General features: G+C 31.4%; 3 protein-coding genes across 3 annotated transcripts; 2 read left to right on the top strand and 1 right to left on the bottom strand.

Moving 5' to 3' along the window:
* The first annotated feature begins 1,250 nt into the window (after positions 1-1,250).
* On the top strand, positions 1,251-2,489 carry LOC101503846 (pentatricopeptide repeat-containing protein At2g44880-like). Its single transcript, XM_004516413.3, has one exon. It carries the CDS (start codon positions 1,322-1,324, stop codon positions 2,327-2,329), a length of 1,008 nt encoding a protein of 335 aa, XP_004516470.3. The 5' UTR covers positions 1,251-1,321; the 3' UTR covers positions 2,330-2,489.
* A 1,776-nt stretch (positions 2,490-4,265) lies between these two features.
* LOC101504160 (acyl-CoA--sterol O-acyltransferase 1) lies at positions 4,266-5,771 on the top strand. Its single transcript, XM_004516414.4, has one exon. It carries the CDS (start codon positions 4,438-4,440, stop codon positions 5,545-5,547), a length of 1,110 nt encoding a protein of 369 aa, XP_004516471.1. The 5' UTR covers positions 4,266-4,437; the 3' UTR covers positions 5,548-5,771.
* A 1,710-nt stretch (positions 5,772-7,481) lies between these two features.
* Positions 7,482-11,752, bottom strand: LOC101504481 (structure-specific endonuclease subunit slx1). The gene is made up of 3 exons (XM_004516415.4): positions 11,459-11,752; positions 10,103-10,209; positions 7,482-7,821 (listed from the first exon to the last, which is right to left on the bottom strand). The coding sequence occupies exons 1-3, from the start codon at positions 11,665-11,667 to the stop codon at positions 7,628-7,630; spliced, it is 510 nt and encodes a 169-aa protein (XP_004516472.1). The 5' UTR covers positions 11,668-11,752; the 3' UTR covers positions 7,482-7,627.
* Positions 11,753-12,042: the final 290 nt, after the last annotated feature.

The raw sequence follows: 12,042 nt of genomic DNA, 5'->3' as shown, positions 1-12,042 counted from the left end.
ATATTGTAGTATCATTTTAAGAACATGAATAAGAAGCACTGTAAGCAGATCAAGTATGTAGAATAAGTAATTAATTCAATAACTAAAATTCATAGAAATCACTCAAATAAGATTGACTATATATAGTAATGTTTTTTTATATAGAGGACTAAAAGTTTAGATTTTTATTTTTTCATGGGTTGAGCTTTGGCCCAGTCAACTTATCAGTTTTAGTTAACTTTCTGTTTTGAAGGTTCAAGTTAGTTAACTAACTAACTATCTGCTTCTGTTTTTAGGAGTTTATGTTCGTTACTTTTGGCTATGAGTAGTTTCTTAATTTAGACTTTAGTTAGTTCCTAGATCATTATTCCACCTCTTGGAAAACTTGAGAGAAAATATTATAACTTGTTAGTGAAATATTGTAACTTGTTAGGAAATATTGTACCTCTCAAATGTAAGAGAAGAAGGTTATAGATGTTAGATAATATTATTATATATTAGTAGTAAGGGTATTTTAGACAATTCTAGACAATTCTATTTTCTTATATATATACTCAGTGTAACTCTATTAACTTCAGTTTTGTTCATTATATGTTATGAAACCCTAGAGTGGTTGTTTATCTTCTTCCTCTTTCTTCCTCTTTTCATTGTTAACATGGTATCTAGAGCCTATTTCGATCCTCCTTGAACGATCTTTTCTTTGTTAACATGGTATCTAGAGCCTATTTCGACCCCCCTGGACCGACCCCGCCTCTATTCCGCTGTCGAGTTCCCGACAATTAGGGAATATAATTATAGTTTCTCTTTTCTAACATTCCAATATTCAGTGAGATTTTTTTTCGTTAAACCGTGTCCCAATTCTGCTTTACCCTTTCTTTGTAGATTTATTAGGGTTCTATATAAACCTTTCCACAAGCCATTAGGGTTTGACGCTCTAACCAACCGAGCTAAAAAGAACAATGGGTGGTAAAGTTTATTTGCATGGTTATTGGTGGATTTTGATTAATCGTTATGAAGAGATGATTGAGAATTATCATCCTGGGATCTACCGTAGAGAAGAGAGAGAGACTATTTTGATAGAAAAGGCAACCACCAAAAGAGAAAAGAGAAGAGTAACCATGTTCCCGATTTTGTTAAATCAGTCTCACAAAAACATCGATTGCGCATTCGTTAACCGTTGGATTTGGCTGATTTTTGGACAAAAGGTTCACAACATTCAGGTCTTCGTCTTCAACGGTCGGATCGGTAAAACGAGTCTGTAGGGGGAGAAATCGTGCTTGCACAGCACCAGGTTATCCCTAATTTATTTTGTCTCAGTGATTGTATTTGTCTCATTATTTGTATGGCTTTGAGAGAAGGTTTGGAGGTTCATTGTGTTGTTTTGAAAAATAGGTTTTGTGTTAATTTGTATGTTGGGACTTCTTTGGTTGAAATGTTTGTGAGAAGTTTGGTTTCTTGGACTGCTGTTATTGTTGGGTTTGCTAGGTGTGGGGATATGAGTAAGGCCAGGAAGCTTTTTGATGTTATGCCTGATAGAGATATTGCTGCTTCTAATGTTATGATTGATGGGTATGTGAAAATGGGGTGTATTTATTTGGCGAGGGATTTGTTTGATAAGATGAAGGATAAGAATGTTATTTCTTGGACTAGTATGGTTCATGGTTATTGTGAGGATGATGATGTTGTGGCGGCTAGGTTTATGTTTGATTGTATGCCTGTCAAGAATGTGCTTAGTTGGAATGCGATGATTAGGGGATATTGTGAGAATAGACGACCGCAGGATGCGTTGCAGTTGTTTTGGGAAATGAGGGGACGCTTGGATGTGGAAATAAATAAAGTGACGGTTGTGAGTGTTCTTCCTGCTGTTGCTGATTTGAGTTCTTTGGATTTGGGTGATTGGATTCGTGGGTTTGTGCAAAGGAACCAACTTGATGAAGATGTTCATGTGTATGCTTTGGTTGATATGTATGCAAAATGTGGGGAAATTGGAAAAGCTAAATTGCTTTTTGAGGAGATGAATGAAAAAGATACATCGTCGGGGAATGCGTTGATAAATGGTTATGGTGTCAATGGTTATGCGAAGGAAGCGTTAGAAGTATTCGCAGCAATGTTACGGGAAGGATTTGAACCGAATGAGATAACAATGACTAGTGTGTTATCTGTTTGCAACCATTGTGGTTTGGTAGAGGAAGGAAGAAGATGCTTCAAAGAAATGGAGAGATTTGGAATTGTGCCTCAGATTGAGCATTATGGTTGTATGATTGACCTTCTAGGAAGGGTTGGATACTTGGATGAGGCTGAAAATTTGATCTTCTGTGTTGTCGCTCTGTCTGTTGCTTCTTCTGTTTGATTGCTAATCTCTCTAGTGATTTGCTTTGTTGCTTCTCTCTTTGTTTAGTTTGGTTTGATATGATTTAGTTTTGTTTGGTTCTATTTGGTTTGGTTTGTTTGGATTTGGTTTCGTGGTGCTACTTCTTTGGTGGTTCCTATCTGTTGATTTTGATATGGTTGTTGCTCTTTGGTTTGTTAGGATTTAGTTTCGTGGTGCTACTTCTTTGGTTGTTCCTATCTGTTGATTTTGATATGGTTGTTGCTCTTTGATTTTTTGTTGGCTTGGTTCTTCTCTTTGATTGTTGCTTCTTCTTTGGTGACATCCCTCTTGTCCCCCCGGCTGTCCAACCACCTCCTACGATTGTTGATCCTCCTCGTTACCTACTCTACTGTTTGTCTCTTCTTCTTTACAGATTGCTGATTTGTTCACAAAGATGCATTCCATTAAACGTTTTCGTTTTTTTTAGTTGACAAACTCTCGATGCTTCATGTTAATGCATCGTGAGTTTGAGGGGAGATGTTAGATAATATTATTATATATTAGTAGTAAGGGTATTTTAGACAATTCTAGACAATTCTATTTTCTTATATATATACTCAGTGTAACCCTATTAACTTCAGTTTTGTTCATTATAACTTGTTAGTGAAATATTGTAACTTGTTAGGAAATATTGTACCTCTCAAATGTAAGAGAAGAAGGTTATAGACATCAATGAATAAAAGTGATTGTCTAGGATGCAGATTAAAGCACATTGCTTAATTCGAACCTCGTTAATTTTTTGCGCAATTGTATCTTTTTTTTCTTATATTTTATTTGCTTATTTGTTTGTTAAGTTTTTTTGGTTTTTTAATTTTTTTCTCCATTGAATCATTTATTTGATCAAGATGAGAAATTTAATTATGTATTTTGTATTGTGAATTTGAGGTAAATTCTAACAATGAGAATTATAATTATCTAAAACAACATAAATTTAAATTTGAATTAAATAAGTATGATGTCTACGGTTACGTATCACGAATTTTATACAAAATTTCAAATCTTTGAAATCTTAATTGTCAAAATTTAATTAAATAATTAATGTGAGACAAGATGTGATTCCACCCAAACGAGATTCAATTTTGGAGTAATAACAAAAAAAATGGAAGTTTCCACGCAGGAATAAATTTGGAGCATGTTACTTTTCTTAAGTCAATTCCACATAACTTGATACTGATAGGTGTTCAAAGTCAAACGCAGGTTGGGTATCTTAGAGCATCTCAAAGGTATTGCACGTCAACTTAGAATTAAGTAAAATTGAATTTTTTTTATGAGTTTATTATTGGAGTTTTGTGAAACTTTCACCACATGTATCTTAGAAAATAACAATATTTTTATAATTTAATAATAATAAATTTATAATTTTTATTTTTTTTTATTAATTTATTAATAATAATAAATTTATGATCATTACTTTATTTTTTTTATTAATTTATGATTATTAACTTCTTTTTTATTTATTAATAATAATAATAATTTTATGACTGTTTACTTTTTTTTTTTTAATTTTTATTGTTGCTATAAAAATTTAAGTTCAATTTTATTTTAGATTTAAATTAAAAACATATATAATAATATTAATTGAAATATTTAAATTAATATTTTAAGTTGTAACAAAATTAAATATATAAAATATTAGCGTATAAATTAAAATTGTGGGATATATTTAATAAATTCATATTGAGTTCACCGTAGAGTAAAAAATGAATAAGTTGTTTTAAGACATATAACACACTATGTCATGTTGACTTTACCGTTGAAGATGTTTTTAGTGTAGAAGAATTGAATTTCATCTTCTAGATCTCTATATAACTTTTTTATATATATACACCCTATGCAAGTTGGACCATTGCATATTGTTAAAATAATTTGTGACTTCTAAAATATAATTAAGTTATATATTGTAAATGTTTTCGTAATATTATATAGATTCCCAAATATTGTATTTTAGTTTTTAATATTTTTGATTATTATGGTTAATTTTTAAAATTATAACAAGATCTCCAAATTGTTTAAAAAGATTATATATATATATATAATTTTCCAAAACCTCCATTGTAATCGTTGCTCAACAAATAAATCGAACAGTTATGGAGAGTAACATGTTGAATCTGATTAAGGTGTATCCCTTAGTCATCATATCCTTATATTACTGTTATTGGATTCGTACATTTGTTCAACCAGGAACAAAAAGACTTACTTGTTTTCTTCCTATTATTTGTCTCAATCTCTTCATTCCTCTCACTTTTTCCTCTGTTCACTTAACAGGAACCTTAGGATTCTTCTTCGCATGGCTTACAAACTTCAAACTCTTATGTTTTGCTTTCAATAAAGGCCCTTTATCGTCTGATTCTTCAATCTCTCTCCCACTTTTTCTAGCTCTTGCATGCCTTCCCATCAAGATCCAACAAAAAAAATATTCCCATGATCAAAATGGAAAAACCAAAACCCCATCTCAAGATCTTTTAGATTCATCCAAAAGTTCTAATTTTGAAACTAAAAAAAGTTCAAAAACACTATTTAAAAGTACCCCATTTCTACAATATGCCATAAAGGGTATTCTTTTGGGAGTTTTGGTAAAAATCTATGATTATAGTGATTATATTCACCCAAAAATCATATGGGGTATGTATTGTTTCCACGTTTATTTTACGTTGGAAATAATGTTAGCAACTATTGCATTACTTGCTCAAAAGACTTTAGGATTGGAATTGGAACCACAGTTCAATAATCCAATAATCTCAACTTCACTACAAGATTTTTGGGGAAGGAGATGGAACCTTATCGTAACAAGCATCCTACGACCAACAGTGTACGAACCAACGCTGAAAGCAGCGAAGAACGTTATTGGTCCAAAGTGGGCCCCACTACCTGCCGTGTTGGGAACGTTTGTGGTGTCCGGGTTGATGCATGAGTTGATACTGTTTTACTTGGGGAGGTTGGAACCAACGTTTAAGATGATGGGGTTCTTTGTTTTGCATGGAGTTTGTTTGACGGTGGAGATTGGTTTGAAGAAGTTTGTTACTGACAGGTGGCGGTTGCCGAAGTTGGTTTCACGACCGTTGACCGTTGGATTTGTTTTTGCAACGTGTTTTTGGTTGTTCCTTCCTGAGTTTATTAGGTGTCGTCTTGATGTTAAGGCGTTTGAAGAGTACGCTGCTTTAGGCGCGTATGTAAGAAATCTCACTTCCGTCTTCTGATATACTTTTTGTTAATCAAGAAAGAATCTCACTTGCAGGTGTTTTGCCAATCTTGTTTAGGAAAAAGAATATCCATCAATCTCTATTAAACGTTTGATTTGTAAGATTTACTTGTATACTATTATTTTTCTACGCTAACAAGTGTCTTCTAATACACTTTGTTAAGCAAATAAATAAAATTGAAGGAAAAATTTTATATTTAAATTCTAAGATTTTATTTTTAATTTTAATTCTTATAAAATATTTTTAAGGTATTTATTAGTATTTTTCTATAAATAAGTTGAGGTAAGTAAATTACTTTTAAGAATTGTATCAACTATAATTTTAACTTAAGTTCTCAAGAACAATTCGTTATTAACTAAAATTTATTTTCAATTAATATTTATTTAATATATCTTTAATATATTTTAACTTATCTAATTACTCCATTAATTAATATTATTAAAGTTATTTTAGTAAATGAAACTTATTTTATTATTGAAATTAATATAGTTAATTAAGAATTATATACAATTCAAATAAGACAGCTATACTGAGAAAAACAAAATATTTCCTAATTCTCATGTATTTGAGTTTTTATTGAAATATTTTAAAAGCAATTTTTTTTGGAAATTAAAATATAACGTTTCAAGTAACTAAAAATGTGTCTTATATGCTCTCGCTTAAATTGAGAAGGTAGATCGAATATTAGAGAATCCTAACAAGTATATTAGAGCATTGGTTGAAAAACTAATAGATGTAAGGTTGATATATCTCAAATAATGTCTTATGTACAAGTCATAAAAAAAAAAATAAGACTATTAGAGATGACTAGCTAGACTCCTAACAAGATTATTCATCTATGAAACTAATGAATACCTCGCACCAATTACATGGTTAACAAATAAAAAATATACACGTCTTGCTCTTAAGGATAATCTCTAAATTAAGGGGGAAAATTCATATGCATTTTTTTTTCTATTTCTCTCGTCTCTATAAAAGTGTTAAATGATATTAATAATTGGTGGTGTGACATCAAATGTTTTTTAACATAAAATTATTGTTGCATCTTCTCCAACTCCATTCTTCTTCCCCAAAATTTAAGGATTTGGCAAATCCATTGTTCTCTGCAATTTTCAAAAACAAGTATTTTGGTAAGCACCTTGTTTACTCTTTCCTTTCACTCATATTCTTGTTGACTTTTTTGGGAAGATGAATAAAATTGCAAAGATGAGATAGATGCAAGATTTGAGATACGAGAGAAAGAGATATTAGTTTGGGTGTTTTGCTTTTAACTTTTTATGAAGAATTTGAGTGAATTTTATTTAGTTTCGTATATTGTCGACTTGTTTTTCATTTTTGATGAAGAAGTTGGGTGAATGGATGAGGGTGGGTGAGGTGGGTGGAGGTGGGGGTTGGAGTTGAACATGAGGGGATGAAAATGAATTGACAAAAACTTTTTGTTGGCATATATTTTTTTTGCCACCAATGACACTTTGAAATGTCATATATATGTTTTACTTTGATTACCTATTTTGAACAGAAAAAACCAATTTGCATTAAGAAACATAAGATAGGGTATCAAATTGAACCATTTTAGAGTTAAGGGACTAAACTAACTAACCTACAATATAAATTAAGGGGAAAAAAAAGTAATTAAGCCTTAAAAGAGGTTGTTAATACTAGGAGGCAACAATTGAGAAATTGTATTCTTAGTTTACTTTTAATTATTATTTTACTATCAACAGGAGAACAAGTGAGGTGTGATTTTAACACAAGACTAGGGATGTGTTTTAAAGGTGGAGATTGAAAATGGAAAATAAATCAAGTGACAAATAAAGAAGATCCAAATCCAAGATGTTGTCATTTTCACTAAATGATCCTCGATCTGAAATAATATTTTTCAATAATGTTTCATTCCATGCGCTCTGTACTAAATGGACTTGGTATTTAGATATACAGAGATATATATTATTAAAACAATCAATTGTTGTGTATGGTACAGTTGCTATTAAATATTTGGCTCATATTTTGCCATTTGAATAAATTATATGTTATATAACAGTTTCTAAATTAAAAAAATGTACATCGTGGTAGTGAATCACATTGGATCCAAATGCCAATTAATTTCTAAGTTTGTGCAGTCAAGGGAGTTTTTGACTCTATTTAAAGCTGCTTGCCTGTGTCGCAGAAGTGGAAGTGATGGATCTTCGCATTCCTTGGAGAGATTGTCATTTTGATTTTTGCGTGGAAATCTCCTTGTGAAAGCTTTCCATTTTGATTCAAATACACAAGCTACAACAGCAAAAGAAAACACAACAAAAACATCAACTGGCAATTCTAAAATCCTTAACCAGACACAATATAAAAACAATGCGACATTAAGAGATATAAGGTTGGTTTGACGGGGAGGGTGGAGGAGGTATGGACTGGAGTGATAAGGAGGTTGCAGTTTCCATCCCCACCTTCAACAAAATACTAACAATACTAATTATTAATATTGGTTTTTGCAACAAAAAAAAAAATGCTGACATTTTAAAAACACAGACGTAAAATATAGCCTATTCAATTCAGGAAAGATAGCTGGATTAGAATATTGGCAAGTATGGTTTCACGGGATAGCAAAAGATGCAGAGAGAGGGAGAGTGATTAGGGCCTGCATACAATGTTACAGTTGCACATAAAAGACTTTCCAAATTACCAATCATTAGTTTATTTTTTATTTTTGCTATAAACCAATCATTAGTGTATTAAAAGGGGCTATGAAATAGTCAACCCTGTGGCAAAGACCCTTATAATGTTAAACAGATCTAACGCTCAGAACTGTAAAATATGAGAAACAAAAATCAACACAGATTTACCATCTTAACCGACAAACTTAGCCAGAAGCTATGTTACACCGACACAATACTAGTATCAAATATATACAATACGTATCCGATACGGGCGATACGTCATCCATTGAAAAATATAGGATACATATACATATATAAAATTAAAAAATAAATATAAAATAGAAATTGCAAATCATTGTCTACAAAAAACAAAACTTAGGATACAATTTTTAACACATTACTAAATAGTATTAAATAAAAAGTTAATATCATTGTCTTTCAAAAAGTTAATACCGTGTTGGAATTATGGAAAAGAATTAAAACAGCCTTGTTTAGTGGCATTTGGTAACGAGTATTGAAGGAAGGAGAGATAATACACTTAAAAATATAGGTTACTGAAAAAGAAATTGAACAGCCATGAAAATTGAAAAGCCTTGAGAAGTATCAACAGCGTGTTGAGCCGTATTCCACATTTTTTGTTTTTAAAAAAAATCAGGATACTCTGTTGACACGTATCGATGAATTATCGTGTCGCATTAGTGTATCTGTACATATCGACTACGATACAACACCAATTTTAGAGTATCTGTGATTCATAGGGCAGAAGAATAGTACAGTTGGGAAAAAAATATCCCTTCCACTGATTAGACTATTCTGTAAGGATACCTTCAGGAAGTTGTAAAATACATAGCTAGATAGTAGAGAGAGGAGGGAGGAGCGAGATATTAGGGTCTGTGACTACAGGGTAATGTAATATATGTGCCAGTACTATGTCTAAATTGTGCAGAAAATACTTCCCAAATTGAGCCGAGTCCTCATCTCAGATGACAGTATTTTATTGGAGGAAATATTGTCTCATGGAAAAACAAGAAGCAATGTAACAAAATCGAGTGTCAAGCCAGAATATTAATCTACGACTTTGGATACATATGAGCTCATATTGAATAAGTAACTAATTGAAGAACTGAAATTTACAGTAGTCTCTCAAATATAGTTGCTTTGTAAAAATCAGGCCGCACTGCATATTACCTCTAACCTGAACTTTTACATAAGGACCAATTATATCGAAGTGGGTAGTCATTTTATCATAGAAAATGTGCTTTAGGCATTTCTTATCACTAGCTAACTTAATACCAACGACTACGTAGCTCATATTCTTATCAAATCCCTTAGGAGTACCTGAATAAGGTTAATTTGTAACAAACTGAGTGCATATACTTTGCATGTTCTAGGAGTGTTACTTGTACAATACTCCCTTCGTCTCAAAATATAAGCAAAAAATGGTCAAAGAAACTCGATGTATTTGGTTCTAAATTTGAACCAAATACATAAACTTTCTTTGCCTCATTTTTGCTTATATTTTGGTATGGAGTTGTAGTCTATTTAAGGGCAGTGTGTCCGAAAACACACATATATCAGGTTGTTGTATATTATACTGACACTGTATTGCATTCCAATGATATCGCAATAATAGAATGGCATGATTTTTCCCCCATTTCAACATATATAAATTACAATTGGACCATATCAAGCATTGGTAATAGACGTGTCAACTATATCACTCAAACGGACAAATATCAAAGAGAAACAGGAAATATTTATAAAAAAATTAGATAAGCTACAAGAACATAAGTCTATCAACATTGTACTTTATCCACACATATTACCTTATAACAATGGTAAACAATCTGTAGTAACGTTATTATAAAAAGAACACAAAAAGTAGTCATATTTATTTATACCTTCACTTCGGTCTGCAAAGCCACAAATGAGGCATGCACAAATCCATGGCCTTCCAGCACGGGAAGCTTTTGCACCACCTTTAAGTTCACCATTGTGCTGCTTCAAACTACATCAATGAAGAAAAGTACAAATGAAACACCTATTTCTGTTTTCTTTTCTTTTTCAAAACAAACACCAATTTCTTTAACTCCTGAGCAAATGGCATATCAGCAGCATCGTAAAATAAAAGAGAGAAATAACTGCATTAATAGAACAAAAATTACACCTAGCTTATAACATACAGAAATAAGTTAGAACTGCATAATTGTTACTCGTAGCTCAAGTTTCACATACTAAAGTATCTTGAACATGCATAATTGCTAACCATATCATACAAAATCCTGGGAAATTATATATTACAGAACAAAGGAAACATTGTAATTTTCAAACATTCTTGCCTAATTTGATAGGAATTTAAATGTCAAGACTTCATGCAAATATCCTTGGAATCAAATCTAGAGTTGGAATATTTTATTAAATATTTCATTTAATTATATTTCAATATCATCATGTGGCCATATATATTAAAATTAATTATATTAACTATTTATCAATTAAGAGCTTAAATTGACCACTGATTAGGACAAATTAGGTTTCTAATTTAGATAATTGATTAATTAATTGATATGAGCTCAAGTAAGAGTGAATATCGTCCTCTAAGTCTTAGCTCAAATGACAAATATCAAAATTGTTAGGTTGGACATCATATCTCAAGGGAGTTGTGTGTGTGAACTTCTAGTAGTATTTATCATCTTGTCTACAGACTGTCTAAGGTATAAAGAGACTCGAGACCTTGAAGTTGCGTGTGTGAGTGAATATCATGATCCATTTCGGAATAATGGGAAAGACTGTTTACGGTATGAAGAGACCCGGTTGATGAAAAATGACAAGTTCAAGTTTTCATTACATGTCTTTCTTTTTTTGCATTTCATGATTACTATCTACGCAATGGAGCAAGGTATTTCTAATATCTTTGATGAATCAACATATATGTAGTAGATCCTAAATGCTCTGCACTAAATTATGATTAAATTTATAATCTGTATTGAGCCTGCCTTATGTAATTATTAATTTAATTTCAACATCTAGCCACAACAATTATCACCGATTAATTATAATTCTAATTCTATTGGAAAACAAAAACAAAAATTCAAAGCACGATACAGAATTGCAAAAAAAAAAATAAAAAAACAGAGACAAATTTCAGCACCCAATGGAAAGGGTAGCGATCAGATTAAACGTTAATTGAATATGAAAATAGACAGAAAGGGTATCGTATAGCTCAGAAAAAGGTAAAAGAGTGAAATTAAAGTTACCGGCGAGGGAAATTGGTTGTGACGCCAACGTAGGTTTTGATTGGATGGTTGGTGGAGAGGATGAGATAAACACACCATGAGTCTGATTTTGGTTTGGCGGTGAATTTCACTTCTGATATTGAAGGAGATGGTGATGATTTGGACAATTTAGGGTTTGGAATTGGGCGTTTAATGGAGCGAAATGTCTCTGATAGAGTTCTCATCGTCATCAACTACTTTACCGTTGGAGCTGTTCTTCACCTCCCCGGCCGGCCCAACGGTGAGAACAATTCAAACAAAAATCATTTCACTATTTTAGTTTACAACTTATTTTAAAATAAAAAATAAACAAAAATAATCACGTTTTTATTATAACTCAGACTAAAAGATTTATATAATAATAATAATAATAATAGAAGAAATATAAATTATTAAAGAATTTCGAAATTATTGAAAGAAAAATATGACATCTAAATTATTAAAGATTAATAGAATTATTGAAGGAAAAATGTTACCATACTCGGGACCCAATGCATTAAAGATTCTCAGACAAAGCATGATGGCTACTTTTGACAAGAGATAACCCATTATCTTGATGTCATTAT

Source organism: Cicer arietinum, chromosome 6 (genome assembly GCF_000331145.2).
Source record: "Cicer arietinum cultivar CDC Frontier isolate Library 1 chromosome 6, Cicar.CDCFrontier_v2.0, whole genome shotgun sequence".
Classification (NCBI taxonomy): domain Eukaryota; kingdom Viridiplantae; phylum Streptophyta; class Magnoliopsida; order Fabales; family Fabaceae; genus Cicer; species Cicer arietinum.
The sequence above is the reverse complement of the archived record's forward strand: the minus strand, read 5'-3'. Positions and strand labels throughout refer to the sequence as shown.